The sequence below is a fragment of the Primulina eburnea genome, chromosome 11 (genome assembly GCF_022965805.1).
Source record: "Primulina eburnea isolate SZY01 chromosome 11, ASM2296580v1, whole genome shotgun sequence".
Lineage (NCBI taxonomy): Eukaryota > Viridiplantae > Streptophyta > Magnoliopsida > Lamiales > Gesneriaceae > Primulina > Primulina eburnea.
In genome coordinates, this window is record NC_133111.1 from 3,114,204 (window position 1) to 3,134,031 (window position 19,828).

General features: G+C 34.4%; 2 protein-coding genes and 1 pseudogene across 2 annotated transcripts; all 3 read left to right on the forward strand.

Moving 5' to 3' along the window:
- Positions 1 to 2,184: 2,184 nt before the first annotated feature.
- LOC140804157 (uncharacterized) lies at positions 2,185 to 8,692 on the forward strand. Its single transcript, XM_073159989.1, has 12 exons — positions 2,185 to 2,307; positions 2,537 to 2,573; positions 2,883 to 3,051; positions 3,158 to 3,342; positions 3,586 to 4,296; positions 4,402 to 4,482; positions 6,497 to 6,809; positions 6,881 to 7,080; positions 7,414 to 7,490; positions 7,827 to 7,928; positions 8,116 to 8,302; positions 8,417 to 8,692. The coding sequence occupies exons 3-12, from the start codon at positions 2,883 to 2,885 to the stop codon at positions 8,504 to 8,506; spliced, it is 2,115 nt and encodes a 704-aa protein (XP_073016090.1). The 5' UTR covers positions 2,185 to 2,307; positions 2,537 to 2,573; the 3' UTR covers positions 8,507 to 8,692.
- A 3,324-nt stretch (positions 8,693 to 12,016) lies between these two features.
- On the forward strand, positions 12,017 to 12,923 carry LOC140804514 (probable leucine-rich repeat receptor-like protein kinase IMK3; annotated as a pseudogene).
- A 2,620-nt stretch (positions 12,924 to 15,543) lies between these two features.
- LOC140805224 (laccase-12-like) lies at positions 15,544 to 18,090 on the forward strand. The gene is made up of 6 exons (XM_073161463.1): positions 15,544 to 15,896; positions 15,975 to 16,126; positions 16,213 to 16,457; positions 16,555 to 16,683; positions 16,769 to 17,725; positions 17,798 to 18,090. The coding sequence occupies exons 1-6, from the start codon at positions 15,783 to 15,785 to the stop codon at positions 17,926 to 17,928; spliced, it is 1,728 nt and encodes a 575-aa protein (XP_073017564.1). The 5' UTR covers positions 15,544 to 15,782; the 3' UTR covers positions 17,929 to 18,090.
- Positions 18,091 to 19,828: the final 1,738 nt, after the last annotated feature.

A 19,828-nucleotide genomic window follows, 5' to 3' on the forward strand; every position in this document is an offset into this window, starting at 1 on the left:
CGAACCCACTTCGGATCGTCCGAACTCTTCGGTGCTACCGAACCATCTTCCGTCCGTCCGATCATGACCACGGTCAAAATTACACATTAAACCTTCTTAATCACCATTAATCCGTTAATTACCCAATTTGGAATTCGGGCTACTACATGACGTCACTCTTTTACGGTCTACCTAGTCAATCATATCAAGCGGCATAACATTAGCAACTTGATGCATAAAAACTTCCCAAGATATCACTCACGATAGATTTATTATTACTCATACACACGTAACTCAAATATATTATATATCTATATTTTATAATCATGCATTAAATTGAATTATCCTCCGTTTTTAATTAACGATATACATTTTGTCACACCTCTATTATAAATTTATGTATACTTAGTAAACCTTGTGTGTGCATGTAAATTACATTTTTATGTAAAATATATTTTATATTTACATATAATAAATTATTATATGATATATAATTAATGAGATTATGAATGTTTGAATTTTTAATTGCTTTCGTTTTTTAATCTCTAATTTATTATATTATATTTTATTATAAAAATAATGATATTTATGGAGAATGAGTATTTTAGGGAAGAAAAATAACACGACATGGGAAAAAATAATAACTTTACATGGGTCGACTTTAATAATAGTAATACGTATTATCTTATATTATATATTAATAAAAGTAAAAACTCGTGTAAGACAGTTTTACGGGTCGTATTTTGTGAGACAGATCTGTTATTTGGGTAATCCATTAAAAAATATTACTTTTTATGCTAAGATGATTACTTTTTATCATGAATATCGTTATGATTGCCCCACTCATTAAAATACATGTATATTTCATATATGACATGCGATTAGTGATCTGATTTTTATAATTATAAAATATTAACATACTATATTTTTACAAATAATTATAATTCAATTTCGAAAAAAAAATCCGGGTGCAAATTAATAAATAACCATCCAATAAAATATAAGTTACAACATAAAATGTTTAAATATGTGAAAAACACGTCGATTTCAATAACAAAATTGTATGCATTACCAAATACGTCAAGAATAATTTTGGAATAAAGACAAAAATTTAACCGAAAGTAGTTAGTATTAGGAGTAGGTCTCATGTGAGACCGTCTCACGGATCTTAATCTGTGAGACGGGTCAACCCTACCCATATTCACAATAAAAAAGTAATACTCTTAGCATAAAAAATTATACTTTTTCATGGATGACCCAAATAAGAGATCCGTCTCACAACTACGACCCGTGAGACCGTCTCACACAAGTTTTTGCCTAGTATTAGTGACTGACCAACTAACAGTACTACTTGTAGTGTAGTATGTATTGCGTGAACATGATATTTAGTATACAAAATATAATTTTTATATTATAATTTTAACCGTATAAAATTAATTTAATTTGAATAAATAGAAAATAACACATTTATAAATATATTTATAACTATGCTAAATATTTAAATATCTGTAGTATATTATTAAGTGTGAGGACATGATAATAATTACTTGGAGAGGACACCAACTTTTTTTTCGGATTTTATCCTTACATGATACTAATATTACACTTTGTTTTTTTTTTTTTAAATTTCAACACACACTTTTATTTTTATTTCAACAATTCAAATATCAATTTAGTCCCTCCATAATTTGTCAAATTTAACTTTAGTCCATAGATAATGATAAAAAAGATTGTATACACATGCATCGCGTGTGCAGAGTAACTAGTTTAAATAGTGAGTACGTCTTTTGTGAACCGGTCTCATGAATCTTTATCCGTGAGACGGTCAACTTTACCGATATTCACAAAAAAATAATACTTTTAGCATAAAAAGTAATAATTTTTTATAAATGACCCAAAAGAGATCCGTCTTACAAAATACGACCATGAGACCATCTCATACGAATTTTTATATTAAATAGTTGTATTAATTGAAAAATGAGAGATGAAAAAGAATCGAATGAAGAAAATGGTAATTCCCTCCCTACCGTAGGGGCAATATTGACATTTAATTCAGTTTTGGATTTTTCGTTTCTTCCCTTTTCACCATCTTTTCAAAACTTCCACATTTTATGCAAATGCAGAGAATGCTGCTTAAAGAAATAAAGAAAGAACGTTAATGCACGTACTTCACTCTTCACTTTCGCTCGAGGATTTCTGAAACTTTCCATCAATTTTCTCTCTGGTGATACTTTATACGTACGTAAGCACACGATCCTGTTCCGGAATTTTTTGTTCTTTTTTTTTCTTACGAAGGCTCAGGTCCGGGAACTGCCGGGGTTTGCAGAGGTTCTGGATTTTCACATTTTCGTTTTCCATATTTTTTTGTACTTTTGGGTGTTTCTATGATTTTCGTTATCTGCTTTTTATGACGTGGTGAGAATTTTATTGGATTCTCTTTGCGGAAATTGAAAAGGTTTTGTTGTTTGCGTTTCGCTGCCGGCGGGTTTATGAGTTTACGCTTGTTTCATCGTGATTTTCTTTGTTTAAAATTTATTTTCTTTTGTGCTTGGAACAGCGGGGGTCCGTTAGACGGGTTGATTCACTCGAAACAAGTGCGTAGAGAAATGTTCGTTTGTGTTCTGCACCAGAGGATTTTTTCGTTTTAATTTTGTTGCCCTTTTAACAATTTCAGTATTTTTGTTGCATCGTGGACTATTTAATCGGCCTCCCCTTCAATTTAGAGCTTAATCAGTGTTCTGCGGTGTTTATCTATGAGAACAGCACGTTGAAGAATGAAGGATAATCCGGAATATTGATTTATTGTGTTTCTGAGTTTGTTTTTTGTGGTTTTTGTCATCTTTTCATGCTTGAAGATATTTAGATTGACATTTTTTAATTTTGTGTATTTCCGACAATTGTAGATGGGGGCTGGGAAAAAAAATAAAACTCTCCCGAAGGAAAAATCTAATGCCAAATGGACAGTGAACTGTAGTGCTTCTGCGAGAAATATTACGAAAAATGAACTTGCCGCGGTTATATTTGGATGCAAACATCATACGATGCAGGAATGCTTGCACAAGCTTTTGTTTGGTGAGCTTGCCGCCTGAAATGCATGCCTATACTTCAGTATTTTGTTAACCCGTTCAGTTTGAAATTGAAATTGACCTGTGATATTTTCTTCCCAAATTTTCAACAGGATTGCCAGTGAACCATTTTTCTTATGTAAAGCACATCACTCCTGGATTTCCTCTATTTCTCTTCAATTACAGTGATCGGACACTTCATGGAATCTTCGAGGCAACTTCCCCGGGACAGATGAATATAGATCCACATGCATGGTTGGGGGATGAAGAAGGGGAATGTACACCATATGGTGCACAGGTGTGCAAGCTAAAGACCCCTTGTTTTTGTACTTTTATAGATTCTTTTGCCTCAGAGATGATTTGAAATTTTCTACGGTTCTTATCCGTGTGCATTTGGGGGTTTTGAGGTTGGATGGAGGTTCTTGTTAATAGTAGGATCGACTAATGAGCTCCACTTGGTTCATGCTCTCTACTGTGTGGTTCATATTGTGAATGATGTTACAGTGGTTAGCATACTCATTGCATCATTTTCTCTCTTCAGGTGCGAGTACGAGTCCTTAGACGATGCCGGCCGTTGCGTGAAGAAGAGTTCAAACCAGTAATGGCTAAAAATTATTATGAAGAAAAGCTGTTTTGGTTCGAGCTTGACAGAATTCAAGCCAATAGATTAACAAAGTTATTCTCCGCTTCACCCTTGACGGAGAATACACCCCATCGACCATTTGTAGCTCGATCAAACAATATGTTTGATGCTTTGCCCTCCTCCGACGCCGATGAGGCAGTTGAATCTAAGGACCTCAAATTAGAAGAGTGGCCTGCACCACCCAACCAGTTTATCTTGCAGCAAGATTCATGGCATGGTTCCAGCTCAACAACTGAAATGAACTTGAAGGAAAGTCAACAGCATTCTTATGCCTCTGTCCTTTTGAACAAAAAATCTTCTGTTGCACAACAGTGTTGTCAACCACATGGCATAGAGAATGGTGGAGTTTCAGTCATTCATGATGATTTTAGAGGGGATGAAGATTGTTCCGATGAACTGAATGTGGAATGTGCTTCATCACCCCCCAACACATGGAAAGAGCCCATATCCACTGAGGATGGAGTTAAAAAGTTTGAAGCTTGTCTAGATGTGCCCAACATGAAATGTGGTTCTTCTTTCTCTGAAGACCGGGGAGAGAACAAGAACATGATATCGGATGGGTTGGTTAGGGATATTGAGCATTCTGAGTATCACTCTGTGGTCTGGAAGGTACCTTGAGCTTAGCATATTATCATTTATGCATTCATCACGTGCAGCTTGTTCAGAATCATTTTCTAATTTAATTTTTCCATTTTACTCGTTTGTATACATTAGAAGTTGATTGGAGAAGTTGAAGAATTGAAAGTGTCTCATTTAGAACAGCACCTTCGAATCAATTCCTTGGAGCACGAGCTGGTATGTTTCCTTACCCAATGGTGTGACTCTGTTTGCAGTCAAGGCTCCTGTAAGTGAATAAATTCCTATTCATATTTCTGAGCTTGACATTCTATTTCCCTTGTTTTTATGTTAAAATATTTTTTGAAATGACTGATAATATTTTTTGTGCAGAAGCCAATACACTAAAGTTGTTTATACGTGAATTTTGGAAAGTTAATTAAGTTCAAATTTGGTAAAAAGATAGACTAAAACCTTTTATTGGAAGGACTAAGGAGGGTATCAAGAGTTTTTGGATGGTCTTGCATTTTAATTCTCTTTTGAGTTTTTATATCTACACATTAATTTGAGTTCTAACATTTTGTAATGCTAGAAGGCAGTCATCAAAATGTCATGCCATGTATGTATATGAATATGTGCTAAGTTTGGCTATGCATTGAAGTTTGTTTTGTACAGAATCTTTGTAATTATTAGAATCCATCAATAAACTGAATCTGACCAATATCCCAACAATGTGCAGATATTGTCTTTATTCAATTTCAAACACCAAGGATTATTAACTACAGTTAATCTTAATTTGATTTGTACATCCTTCAGCCTTGTACATCCCAAGCTCTGCCTTCATATGTTCAATATCTTACTATATCGCTTGTTATGTGGTGGAAACAGCAACTTTGCTACTATGCTTTGCTTTATCGTTTTTGGATGCCTTACCAAATTTAGATAAAACAGTGTTTGAATCCAGGCCAAAACAAGATTTATAATCAATTAAGAAACGAGTAATTGTAAGACTCTAAAACAATGAAAAGGATGAATATAAATTAAACAGGAAACTTTTGAGCTCCATCTTGACAGTGACAATGAATTCTTTACTATTTTCATCAGGGGGACCAAATTAAAACGCCCAGAACGTTGAAGGGTGTATTTACTGTTACTCATAAATTTATAGCTGAAATCAGAGAAGCTGGAAAGTACAGGGACTACTTAAAAAATCTGAACAAAATCTAACCTGGGAATTGAGAGAAATTCACGACAGGGACTAATTAGAGTTGAACAAATCAGACTTGGGAATTGAGAGAAAATCATCTGCACCTTGAGCAGGCAAAAGAGAACAAGTTGAATATGTTATCTAGGTAATTAAGTGAATTAACCTAAGATTTTACTGAACCTTATTTAAAAAAAAATATTTAATTCGAAGGAATAAATATATATTCAAGAATTCTTGAAAGAATTAAATAATTCAAGAATCCTTGTTTTAATGGAATCTATATTGGTGAAAGATGATTTTCTCTTCCCAAACTTCTTCAATATCCTAATTTCTTGGATCTAAAACAATAAAACTAAAATCCCACGACCTTTCTTTTAAGAAAATTTTCCCTTTTCCCCCTCTAATTTTTTTCCTCTAAAGTTTTTTGTTGTCTTGAAAAAAGAGATCTTGAAAGAATTCAAACAATTCAATTAATGAAAAGCGAAACAAGGATGATTCAGGAAAAAACAGAATAATAATGAGAATCGTGAAACAAAAAAATGAAAAACATACAATGAGATTAAGGATTAGAGCAATCGCTGGGCAAGTGTATGCAATCTTTATTGAAATTTGTTTGGCTCTCAAGTCTTAAATCCTGTCACAATATATGTACTGGTACTACGATACACTTTTGTCATTAGCTACATAATTATGACAGTTTGTGGTGCAATTATGCTAGCTTTAGGTAATCTTGCGACCTTGTCTTAGCATGATTGGGGGTGTATTCTTTTGTTGCTCTAATTGATATTATTCTCTCAGCCATATCAAATGAAAATTTATGAATCACGGGCTTGGCCTGCATTTTTTGCTTATGCTGACAGCATTTAGATTCAGAGTGGATGAAGCATGTTGTATTTCAATCACTGTTTGCCTGTGTACCTGTTATTTTGATTTAAGCATGGCATTTTGTGAAGCATCTCATGCTTAGATTTTTAAAGGATTGTCAGAAAGCTAGTCTGTTTTTACTGTTTTCTTAATGTTATGGTGAAAGTTTTTTTCCCTGTATAGAACATCTCAAAGATGGAAATTCACCATTTGAAGGAGCGTTGTAATTTGTTGGAATCTGAGCCATCTTTAAGAAGAAATTACTGTGAGATTGAAGGATACGAAAGTTTGAATTCCACAGTGAACGAGTTGGTGTTCTTAGTTGGAGGATTTGATGGATGCTCATGGCTTCCAGCTTTGAGTTCATATTCCCCTTCCAATGACTTAGTCAAACCACTTGTCTCAACAACTGTGCGAGCATATGCCTCTGCAGCCAAATTAAACGGAGAGATTTATGTGTTTGGTGGTGTACAGAGTGGCGTATGGTATGACACAGGTATAATTGTCCAAATACTACATGGCTATTAATTTTCTCTCTTTCTGGTAAATTTGAACGTTTGTTGGCAGTTGAATCATACAATCCCACAAATGGTCAATGTATACAACGGCCTTCTTTAAATAGAAGAAAGGGAAGCTCGGCTGGAGCATCTGTATGTGAAAAAATTTTCGCTATTGGTGGTGGAGATGGAACCAAATGTTTCTCGGAGGTGGAAGAATTGAATCTGAGCGCTGGAAAATGGATGGTTGTTAATCCGATGCTTGAACGGGTAAGTTAAACATCCTGTATTATTTTCAGCCCATAACATATTTCAAACGGTAAACAAAAAGATTCATTCCTTTTGGTGGATACTAGCTGTATCTTTCTGTTCCATGCCCAGAATAGTGTATGCAAGAGTCATATGCGGATTTAGTAGTAGTGGCAAATGTGCATGGAAATACCAAGTTAATTATCTTAGTTATCATTCTTTTTTAAAAAAAATTATTAGGTGGAGTTAATAATCAACGCTTATGAAGTTTGGATAATGACGACTGGTTACTGACACAGAGTTGATCTTATCCATGTTTTATGTTTAAATTTTTTTTGCCTTCTTCCCATGCAGAGATATGCCCCAGGAGCTGTAGACATGAACGGATCACTTTATGTTGCTGGTGGCTTTGATGGAATAGATTACTTGAGGTGCGAAGATTTACTGTCTGGCTTTCTTTTTATTTATTATTTTACCTATTGGTATATACACTATTTTACAATGCATTCACAGGTTTCTTCTTACTAATTGTGACTCTAAACAACAATTTTTTTCTGGAAAATGTTTTAGTTCCAGTGATTGATGATGTTGGGTTCCCTGGTTAGAGTTAAGGCTATAGTGTGCTCTCTAATTTTAGGTTCAGAACTTCAAGTAGTATTTCACATACTTTGATGAATCATTTTCATTATAAAATCATTCTGGATAACATCTCTTTTGTTGTTATGTCGTTTGACCTATTTTTTCTAAGTTTTTTTTATTTTTGGCAGGTCCCTTGAAAGATTTGATCCTAGAGAGCGTTCATGGACTCGCCTAGGTTCTATGAGTGCAAAGAGAGGATGCCATTCTTTGGTTGCATTTAATGAAAAACTGTAAGTTCTGATTCTGGCTCAAGTCTTCTGTGAGATACATATATTCCATTTTCTTTATTGAAGTGCATATATATTAAACAATAATGAATTTATGTGGATATTTTATCCAAAGGCTAATCCTTAATTTTAACTCGGTTTATATTCTAATGACTTTTCATACTTGAGAAATGAATGCTAAATCTTGCAGATATGCTTTGGGCGGGTATGATGGAGCTGGAATGGTGGCCACCGTTGAGGTTTTTGATCCACGTCTTGGTTCGTGGATGAGAGAGGAGCCAATGAAGAAATCTAGGGGAAACTTTGGCTCAGTTGTGCTTGGAGGGAAAATGTATGTAATTGGCGGGGTAGACGATGATGGGGAAGTTCTGGATGCGGTATGTGGCTTTCATGTTCAAGAACCTCGAATAGATCCACTAATACGATTTCAACTAATTTGTACCAAGAACTTGGATGATAATGGTAATTATTATTTTTGAACCTTTCGGCAGGTCGAATATTACGAGGAGGGCCGTGGCTGGCAGGTTGCTGGACTGAGAGCACTTGGTAAAAGAAGCTTCTTCTCTGCTTTCGTCTTGTGATCACAGAAGACATTATGTGATATATCTGGAAATGCTTCATGTTCATGTTACTGCATCAATTGTGAATAATAACCGCAGATGTAAGTGTACAAGGTTAGGGAAGCAGTTTATGACATCATCAAGAATTCAAAATAAACTAAAAGCGACATTGTGTGTGATCGTATCACCATTTTACAAGCTAGACACATGGTCGTATGAAACATGAAGAGGTTTTCCCTTTGTGGGATAGACGTCATTTTATATTCAGACATTAAATCATATTATCTTCTTCTTATTATTATTGTTATTATTTTATGCCATGGGATTTCTAAACTATCACATAAGTGGGATTTGAACCCAATATTCAAAATTTTTTATTATCTTTTTTAAAATCGCAATTTTTTCCCTCACGTCAACAGAATCAAATTTTATCACTACCAAAAAAGATGTTTAACAATATTCAATTTGAAACTAAAATATTGAATTTTTAAAACCTTTGAGATATGATATAACAATTAGTAGATGTCGTATTTTTTTCAATTATTTGACATGGTATTCATGGGAAAATGCTTCATTCAAAACAAAGCCAACTTTGAATAAGTTTCGACAAAAAATTGTGTGAGACGATCTCACATATTGTATTTCATGAGACAGATCTCTTATTTGAGTCATCCTTAAAAAAATATTATTTTTTTTTGTGAATATCGGTAGGGTTGATCCGCAAAGATTTGTGAAATCGTCTCATAAGAGACCTACTCATAAGTTTGTATCAAATCAATTATAGTTATTTAACATATAGTTTTATAAATAAATTTTTATATGAAATAAGATTTGAGTCATTCATACACACATGAGTTTTTGTGTTATTTATCCTAAAATTTTAATGACGACGAGCAACTCTTTGCACACGTCGCATGCATATATGTGATATTTTTTGTGTTAAAGTTTTTTTTAAATTTTTAATTATAATTTTTTTATTTAAAAAATAATATAATCATTTAAAAATTCAAAAATTTGGATAAAGAAAAGAAAAGAAAGAAAATATTTTATTAATTTTAAAAATTTTGAAAAATGAATATGATAGCAATTAGAGTATACATAGGTTACAAAATAAATTGTGTAATATTTTTTAATTAAATAAAATAGAGTAATTTTATAATTTTTAAAGTGAAATTATTTAGTATTTAAAAAATTCTCAATAACACCAAATTCAATTACTCTAGGAGTCTCTGACATAATAATATAGTATATAATTCAATAATAAAAATATTATTATTATTATCGCCATATAAATTTAATAGAAAATTGTTTTAAGCTAGCTTTTTTTTTAATACAATAAATTTTTTTTTGGAAACTATAATTCACCGTCAGTTCTTATAAATAAGCAAATGCAAGGGCAAAAACCAGCCACAAAATCCATATTCCCATATTTTATATTTTATGGAAGGAAGTGCATATGTTCGAGGCGTAACATTTAAATTTGCGATGTTCGACTCTATCAATAATCCAATAATCGTTTACCAAAATTATCATGACATTAAAAAATTAACGGGGAAGGGACTAACATTTTACACTTGTGTGGAAAAACCCAGAATGTTGTAAAAAATGTCGAATATAGAAACTTTCATAATCATTTAGCTAAATAAGGAGCCTTGACGGAAATATTATATGACTCTCTTGAATATAAAATAGCGGATCGTGACATATGTATCTTGAATATAAAAAGTGGCAGATCGTGACACGCGCGATACATGTGTTTTGTACAAAATTAGAGAATCAAAAATAGCACATGGCTTTGAGATCAAATACCTAGGACTGCTTAAATACTTTTCTTGTTATGGAATTTGCAAGATCATGAAGCAATTTTGTGAATCCAAAGAAAATACATCCCTGAACCACTCAAGGGGAGGACTTCTATGGTACAAAGTTTCTGAGACTCCAATTGAAGCTAATCAAAAACTTAATCATGCTAAGACTGAAGATCTGACTGAAAGAGAGAAGTTCCAAAGATAGGTGGCGGGTAGATTAATCTACTTATCTCATTCTTGTCCTGATATAGCTTTTGCAGTAAGTATGGAGAGCCAATTCATGCACTTACTAGGAGAAGAACACTTTGATGCTTATTACAGAATATTAAGGTATCTAAAAAGAACTTCTGGGAAAGGCCCGATGTTTAGAAAACATGGAAACCTACAACTTAAAGTTTATATTGATACAGATTGTGCTGGTAGTACTAGGTCAATTTCAGGCTATTTTGCCTTATTTGGAGGGAATCTTGTTACATGGTGAAGTAAAAAATAGAGTTTTGTGGCACAAAGTAGTGTAGAGGAAAAAATTAGATCACTTGTGCATGGAATTTTTTATGTCATATTGATAAAGAAGTTGTCAGACCTGAAGATGTCATTTATTTCATATGTGAAAGTTTACTGTGATAATAAAGAAGGAATTTCGATTGCTCGTGATCTAGTTTTATATGATAGAACAGAACATGTTGAAGTTGACAAAGATATTAACAAGGAGAAAATTGAAAATAGCCTAATCTGTATTTCCTATGTGCCATTCCAACCACTCAACAGATTGCTGATATACTCACTAAAGGTTTACACAAAAAACAATTTGAATAGCTAGTAAGCAAGCTAACTATGGAAAACATCTATAAGCCAGCTTGAGGGAAAGTGTTGGAATTGATTTAGTTTCCTAGAATCATCTATAAGCAAATTTTCTTGTTGTACTTGAAACCACTTTAAAGTAAAAAAAAAATGGTTGCGAAACGTATAAAAAAAAGGGTTGCAAAACGTATCTTTGCAGTTCTTGTCAAGTCTCTTTGTCCGGCAAACTCCCTCATCATGCTTGATATTGTCGCTGAAATCCGGGATAGTAGCTGAGAGGTCGGATCTTCACTTGGGGAGCTCGGATCAGACCTTCAAAATCTGGAAGCACAAACAAGAACGTTAGAAGGGGGCCGGAAGGTTGCTTCGGCGTAAGCCATCGACGCTCAAGTCAGAGAATAGAAAACTGAGAGAATACTGTGCGTAGATGGAGTGAATTTATGAATGCATAAAAAATGAATGATGAGAGGTGGCGGTGGATGTCGGCCACCTCCTGATTGGCGAGATTACGGACATGTGAGAGGTTTCCTGTATACGAGGTGCTCTCCTGATGGGCTCTGTCATGTAAATACCGTCAACGTTGGTTCATGCAATATTTTGATGTGATGAATTTTGAATATATACTCAAGCATCAAAACTGAACAGCAAGCCGCACTTGTTATTCTTCTTGTAGCTTGTACCATTCTAATCTTCTGCTTGCAAAGGATTATGAAAATGGTAAAAGAATCCAAGAAAAGCCAATCTGCGACCATAAAGGGTATTCCCCCAGACGCAGAAGAAGTTGAAGCAAGTGCCGGATCAGATGGAAAACGTGTGCATTTTGACGAGCTTAAGGTTTTTAGTACAAACGATCTTTTGTGTGCAACTACTGAGGTTATAGGCCGAAGCACGTATGGAACGGCGTACAAGACAACGATGGGAAATGGAATTCAAGTAGCTGTCGAAAGATTGAGAGAAATCAGAAGGAATTTTTTACCGAGGTTAATGCACTCCGGAAAATCAGACCTCCTAATCTTCTTGCACTCAGAGCTTATTATTTAGGTCCAAAGGGTGAAAAATACTCATTTATGACTAAATGCCTAATGGAAGTCTTGAAACTTTCCTCCACGGTGAGCGAAGTTTTGCCACTTTTTCAATCCAAATACGCTCTTAAATGTAATTAGCATAACATTCCGTTTGTTACAGTCCACAACACTGATGCACCGATAGATCGGCAATACGGATCAAAATGGCTAAAGATGTAACAAGAGGGTTGCTCTATCTTCACATCAAAGTAGGCATTACTCATGGAAACCTCACAGCAAGTAATGTACTTCTGGACGAGCACAAAAATGCCAAGATTTCTGATTACGGCTTCTCACAACTAATGTCATCCGCTGCAAATGCTAATGTGGTTGCCACTTCTGCTGGTGCATTGGGGTGACACGCACCGGAGTTTTCGAAGCTCAAGAAAGCAACAACCAAGAGCGACATTTATAGCTTGCGTGTGATCATGTTGGAGCTTCTGATGGGAAAATCGCCTGGGGACTTGACTAATGGCATGGATTAGTGACAAAGGGTTGCATCCAATGTGAAAAAGGAGTGGGACTAATGGAGTTTTTTATGTGGACTTGATGAGGAATCAGTCAGTGGCTGGTGATGAATTGCTGACTACGATGAAGCTGGCTTTGCATTGTGTCGAATTATCGCCATCTGACCGACCCGAGGCTCTGCAGATTCTCCGGCAACTGGAGGAGATCGTGAGGCCAGAAACATACACAGAGAGCTCCGGAGAAGATGGTGAAGCGATGCCTGAAACGGAAATTTCCGAAACCAGTTCGACATATTGAAGTGAGATTTCGTAATTCTTTGTCTTCCTTTTAAAAGACTCCTTCAAGATCACTTTGAAACTAGTCTACCCATCCAAATGGCTGTTAATCTAGGTAAAAACTTGTGTGTGACGGTCCACTAATTTTATTTTGTGAGACGGATCTCTTATTTATCAATCAAAAAATATCACTTTTTTATGCTAACAGTATTACTTTTTATTGTGAATATCGACAGGATTGACAATCTCACAGATGAAGATTTGTGAAACCGTCTCACAAGATATCTACTCGCTAATGCAAGGGAATTTAATTATTTTTCGTAATTCTTTTGTTCTTGTGATTACATGCATTTTTGGTAATTTGATTCTTGAATAACGTAAAAAATACTTTCTAAACTTTGCAATGTAATAGTAACATACATTTCCTCGAATTGCTGAAAATATCACATTTATTTTCATTTTCATAGAAAAATGAAATTATTATGCTTAAAAAATGTAAAAATTTGCTGGAAAATTGTCCCTCAATTAATTTCTGGTTGTTTATTGTGGGAAAACGAAACAATTAAAGATTGAATTTTCACGTTTCATTTAAAAGTCAATAACAAACTTACCAACTCGAATGCACAGTATTTTTTCTTGTTCAACCATCCGACGCTTATTTTCCCTTTGATTCAAAGTGACTTAACAGATCGACAAGATGTCAATTTTTGACTCGAATATCGATTCTCATTTTGTTAACGAATTCGTGAATTTTTAACTTCATTCTTAATTAGTTCCTAAAAAAATCTTTATCAAAAGGTCATAGATGGGTATTGGTACCCAGAAAAATTGTTCTGTAACCTTATATGTATCGTTATCCGTAACATTCTTAATGAACTAGTTGTAACTTTTTCTAACTTTTTATAGTCGATGCACCAGTATATATTATCGCTATTTGCAATTGTGCACCTACATTATGTGTGAATTGGAAGGAAATAAAAATAAAAACCAAAAACGTAAAATATATTTGTCATATATTTAAGCGTGCAAGCTTTTAATCAGCTAATCTATATTTTAGATTGGTAAATGCTGAGTGCTCTCTCATTTGACTTTCCAATTACGTAATTTTTAAAATTGGATACGATTTAGTGCTTTTTAGACAAAAGTGATAAACTTCAAATTTTACTAGTAAAAATTGTAGAAAATAATATATATATTTTTTGATAATGAAGATATTTTGTTTATGATAAAAATTTGTGTGAGACGAGACGGTCTCACAGCTCGTATTTTGTGATACAAGTCTCTTATTTGAGTAATCCATTAAAAAATATTATTTTATATGCTAAGAATATTATTTTTTATTGTGATTATCGATAAAGTTGACACGTTTCACAGATAAAGATTCGTGATAGTGTCTCATAAGAGACCTACTCTTTGTTTAATCGGCGGTAAACTACTTCCAATTTAGACCCTTTTTCTAGATTTTTAATAGTGGCGAAAACATTCTTTAAAAAAGTGAGAATAAAATGTAATCATAATGATTATATCTTTGTTTAATTTAACTACTTGTCGTTAGGCCCTTCCCTCTAGGTGAAATCATTATAATTTTTTTTACCAAATAAACAAAGAAAACTATGTTCAAATATAATGCCTCGAGTGCAACCTCCGCAATCTAAGTTAATTTATATGTGCCTCTAAACATCACACACACATATAATAAGAAACTAAAGCATATAATAAAGTAGATGAGTAAGTCTCTTGTGAGACGGTCTCACGAATCTTTATCTGTGAGACGAGTCAACCCTATCGATATTCAAATAAAAAGTAATACTCTTAGCATAAAAAATAATATTTTTTTATGGATGATCCAAATAAGAGATCCATCTCACAAAATATGATATATGAAATTTTCTCACACAAGTTTTTGCCAAAGTTAAATATAAGGTTTTTTTTTCCAATTTAAGATTTCGCTTGCCCATTTTCAGACATTACTTCTGAAAATGTTATCCTTGGTTGACTTAGAAAAATGTTCACAGACAATATTCATATAATCATATGTTATATATTGTATATAAACCATTATGGCAGAGATTTGGACTTGGTGTAGGTATTTGAAGTGTTGGCATGAGTTTCCAGAATGTGGGTGAGAAATATGTAAATGAGTAATGAAAATTTAATAAACAAAGTTACAAAACCAATACGTAACATTACCAAGAAAGTTCCCTTGTTTTTCTTTTTCTTTCGATGAAATCAACACGTGCAAAAGCAGTCACCCTCTTGAAATGGAAAAACACTCAAATTTAATGTAAATTTTTTTATAAAGAAAATATAACGCATGTTTTGCACCGAATATTTCAAGTATCATTAGAATTTTCTGAAAGATTTGCCTTATCCAGTATCACACAAGAGCGAGAATCGGAACCCATAAAACTATAATTGGATGTTGCTCTTGGCAACAAACATGCATGAACCATTTCACGAAATATTTGTCCGAATAGCCTATAATCTTACATTGCAACTTCTAGACTGGCCTGTCTGTTTCTCATCAAGATTTAAACCTCCAAATACTTAACATGGTAATTTATTTTTATTTTTTGGAACAGTAACATGGTAAATTGACTTGTGAAAGAAGCATAAATGATAAATGTAAGATTTTCTAGAGTTTGATGGACCAGTGGGTGTAACAACTCTACTGTAGGGTTGAACTACGTAAATTTTGCCATTTGATCAGACTATATATCAAAACCTAATCTGCCAACCTTAGAACCACCCTTTCTTTCTTAATCTTGTGTATAAAAAAAGCAAATCTCTCTTACATTCTCTCACACGCAAATGTTCATTCATATATATTCACATAGTCCCACAGCAAGTCATAACTTTCTACTCTGAAAACTTGGTAGAAATGGTGGAAAATAGCAAATCTTTTTGCTCTTTCCTGCTCTACTTAGGCCTCTATCTCCTTTCTACTAGCGCAATGCCGAAAACTAATGCAACAGTTCATTACCATGATTTTGTTGTATGTCAATTCTTCTCTAGTCTTTAACCATAGGGAGATTGATATATGATAATTGGATTATGTGTGTAATTTATACAGGTGCAAGCAACACCAGTGAAAAGGCTGTGCAAAACTCACAACTCGATTACGGTGAATGGGATGTATCCTGGACCAACATTAGAAGTAAACAATGGTGACACTCTAGTGATCAGCGTGGTTAACAGAGCACGTTACAATGTCACGATTCACTGGTAATTATAGGCAATTATCCATTAATTAGTATTATGTATAGAATTCAACGTAAATGTTCATAGATTTTCCACCACCCTATGTATAGGCATGGAGTGAGGCAAATAAGGACTGGATGGGCCGATGGACCTGAATTTGTGACACAGTGTCCTATCAGACCAGGAGGGAGTTACACGTACCGTTTCACAATCCAAGAACAAGAAGGTACTCTCTGGTGGCATGCGCACAGTTCTTGGCTCAGGGCTACTGTGTATGGTGCGTTGATCATCCGTCCAAAAAAAGGGGATTCGTATCCTTTTGCTAAGCCAAAGCGCGAAACTAATCTGCTTCTTGGTAAATTCATGATCCTTGCTCTTATATCTGCATGACATTCCAAGAAATTAGTCCCCTTTTGGCATGCTAATGGAAACAGTATAAATGATTTGTTTAGGCGAGTGGTGGGACGCCAACCCTATCGATGTTGTAAGAGAAGCTACAAGAACAGGAGGGACTCCGAATGTGTCCGATGCTTACACCATAAATGGTCAACCTGGGGATCTTTACAACTGCTCCAAGAAAGGTCTGTTTTGAAGAAGCTCTTACTCTACCATTCAACTGAAATGTAATAAATAAACTCACTCTGTTCCATCCTGACGCTGATGCAGATACAGTAATAGTTCCAGTGGACTCTGGCGAGACGAATCTTCTCAGGGTAGTAAACTCCGCACTTAACCAACAACTTTTCTTCCAAGTTGCCAATCACAAGCTCACTGTAGTCGCCGCTGATGCATCTTATGTGAAGCCCTTTACCACCTCGGTACTCATGCTCGGACCGGGACAAACAACTGATGTCCTGATCACTGCTGATCAGGCACCAGCCAGATATTACATCGCCGCCCGCGCGTATGCCAGTGCTCAAGGTGCACCGTTTGACAATACCACCACAACAGCTATTCTTGAATACAAATCCGCACCTTGCCCTGCTAAAGGAGTCTCGGTGAAACCAATCATGCCTATCCTGCCGGCGTTCAATGACACCGCCACAGCCACAGCCTTCACATCAAGCTTCAGAAGCCCAAGACAAGTTCCAGTTCCCACTGACATTGATGAAAATCTCTTCATTACAGCTGGTCTAGGACTCAACAACTGTCCCCCTGGTTCCAGGCCTAGGAACTGCCAAGGTCCCAACGGAACTAGATTTGCTGCCAGCATGAACAATATATCGTTCCAGCTCCCATCGACCTTTTCCTTGTTGCAAGCACATCAACAAGGTATACGAGGAGTTTTCACAAGCGACTTCCCAGCAAATCCACCACTGAAGTTCGACTACACGGGTAACGTAAGCCGGTCGATATGGCAACCCATTCCGGGAACCAAGGTGTACAGACTAAAATACGGGGCTACGGTGCAAGTAGTCTTACAGGGAACAAATATATTCACATCTGAGAACCACCCGATTCATCTACACGGGTATGATTTTTACATACTTGCCGAGGGCTTCGGCAATTTCAATCCAAGAAAGGACACGGCAAAATTCAACCTCATTGATCCACCTCTACGAAATACAGCGAGTTTGCCCGTTGGCGGATGGACAGTGATCAGATTCGTCGCTGATAACCCAGGTTAGAACGAGATTTTACACATTCAATACATGAAATTTGTTCACATAAAAACTTTTGTGCCATCCTAAACAGGAGTGTGGCTGTTCCACTGTCACCTGGATGTCCACATCAACTGGGGCCTGGCCATGGCTTTCCTGGTGGAAAATGGTGTCGGCGAATTGGAAACTTTAGAGCACCCTCCGGCTGATCTTCCTGTCTGCTGATATTCAAGAACCGCAGTTCGTATCACGCAGATTCATTTTTAATTTCCTCAAATTGGGGACACATTTTTTTTGCCATTCCTCAAGTTTACTCAGTTCTATAGGACCAGAGATGTTGAAAGAATTTTTTTTCTGGATTCAAATAATTTTATGCTTCAGCAACAATCTCTTTGTACAACCACAACGTTTTCTTTCCCAGAAAAATGCAGAGCAGATAGGAATTAATGCATAAATAAATACAGTCAAATCAATATTCTAAGAGGCACTAAAGATTAGCACTGAACAACAGAAACACCGCAGTCCGGTGTTCATTCTTTTTTTTAAAAAAAATTAACATTTAATTGATGTGTTCAAAAAATATCACATTCAATGAGCTAGGAAAAAATACCAAATTTTTGGTATATCGGGATTACCGTATCGAAAAAAATGTCGAATTTATCTAATTTTTGGTATACCGAAGATTTCAGTAAGGTACGGTAAGAATACCGAATTTTTCGATACGATAACGATATGCAATTTGAAAATTTCGGTATATACCAAAATACCGAAAATATATAAAAAAAAGGTTAAATTTATAATATTTTAAAACAATAAATTCATAAAAAATTAAAATGTAATGTTTTTTTCGGTATAAAACGATAATATATCGATACCGCACCGAAATCTCGGTATATCGTATAATTTCGGTATAATCGGTATGCGAGTATATTTATCGAAATTTTCGATATACCGATTTATATCGAAATTTTCGGTACGGATATCGATATGAATTTTCTTTTACTGAAATTTTCGGTACGATAGATGATTTTCGATATGGTACAGGATACCACCCCTACTTTCAATACATATATTTTCATTTCTTGAGGAAAAATATTAAATATTATGAATTTTTATATTGTTTACTAAATCAAACATTTCATCCTAAGCTTGTCGACTTTTGTCCTTTAATGGAAACTAATCAAAGATGGTGCAACTAGTTTTTAACAAGTAGACGAATTCGAGGCGAAAGTCAAATTACACAACGTTTGCAAGTTGGAAAATTTGTAATAGCAAATAAACTTTTTTATTTCCATATATATATATATATATATATATATATATATATATATATATATATATATATAAAGAGAATACCATTGGATGAAAGATTTTTGTTTTAACGTGAATTCGAAAATACGATCCCTTTTATTAGGAAAGATTAATGTCATTACATCAAACTGCATTGGTAATGGAGGAGAGAGATGTACTTAATTTTATCCAAGTTGATGATTCAAAAGAATCCATGAAATATGAAGGTTGTTTGGATCAAGTAAAAGTTGATAATAAAATTAAGAGTAGGTCTCACGAATTTTTATCTGTGAAACAGGTCAACCCTATTGGTATTCACGATAAAAATAATATTATTAGCATAAAAAATAATATTTTTTCACGGATGATCCAAATAAGATATCTATATCACAAAATACAACCCGTGAGACCGTCTCACACAAATTTTTTCCTAAAACTAATGTATTTTCTAAGAATTTTACATTTTGAATTATCATATAAGATACACGTCATATTCATGAATCTAGGACCAAGACTATATAATATAATCATAAATTATTTCATATGTCATAATTTGTACCCGACGTCACCTTTACATAATTTTCCATTGATTTAACAGCAAAATTGGAAAAAAAAAAAAAAAGGTATATTTCTCCCAAATCCCAACTCGTGATTGTATGCTATGGATTCATAGAATTTTTTCAGCTAATTTTTTTTATACAAATTAATAATAATTCTTGACTTTTTAACCATTGTACATATAAATTATGTATTTAAACTTATTAATTTGTTAATGCGAAACTCACTATGGATAGAACTCGTTCTATTTATGTTAATCATTAAAAAGGACGGTATC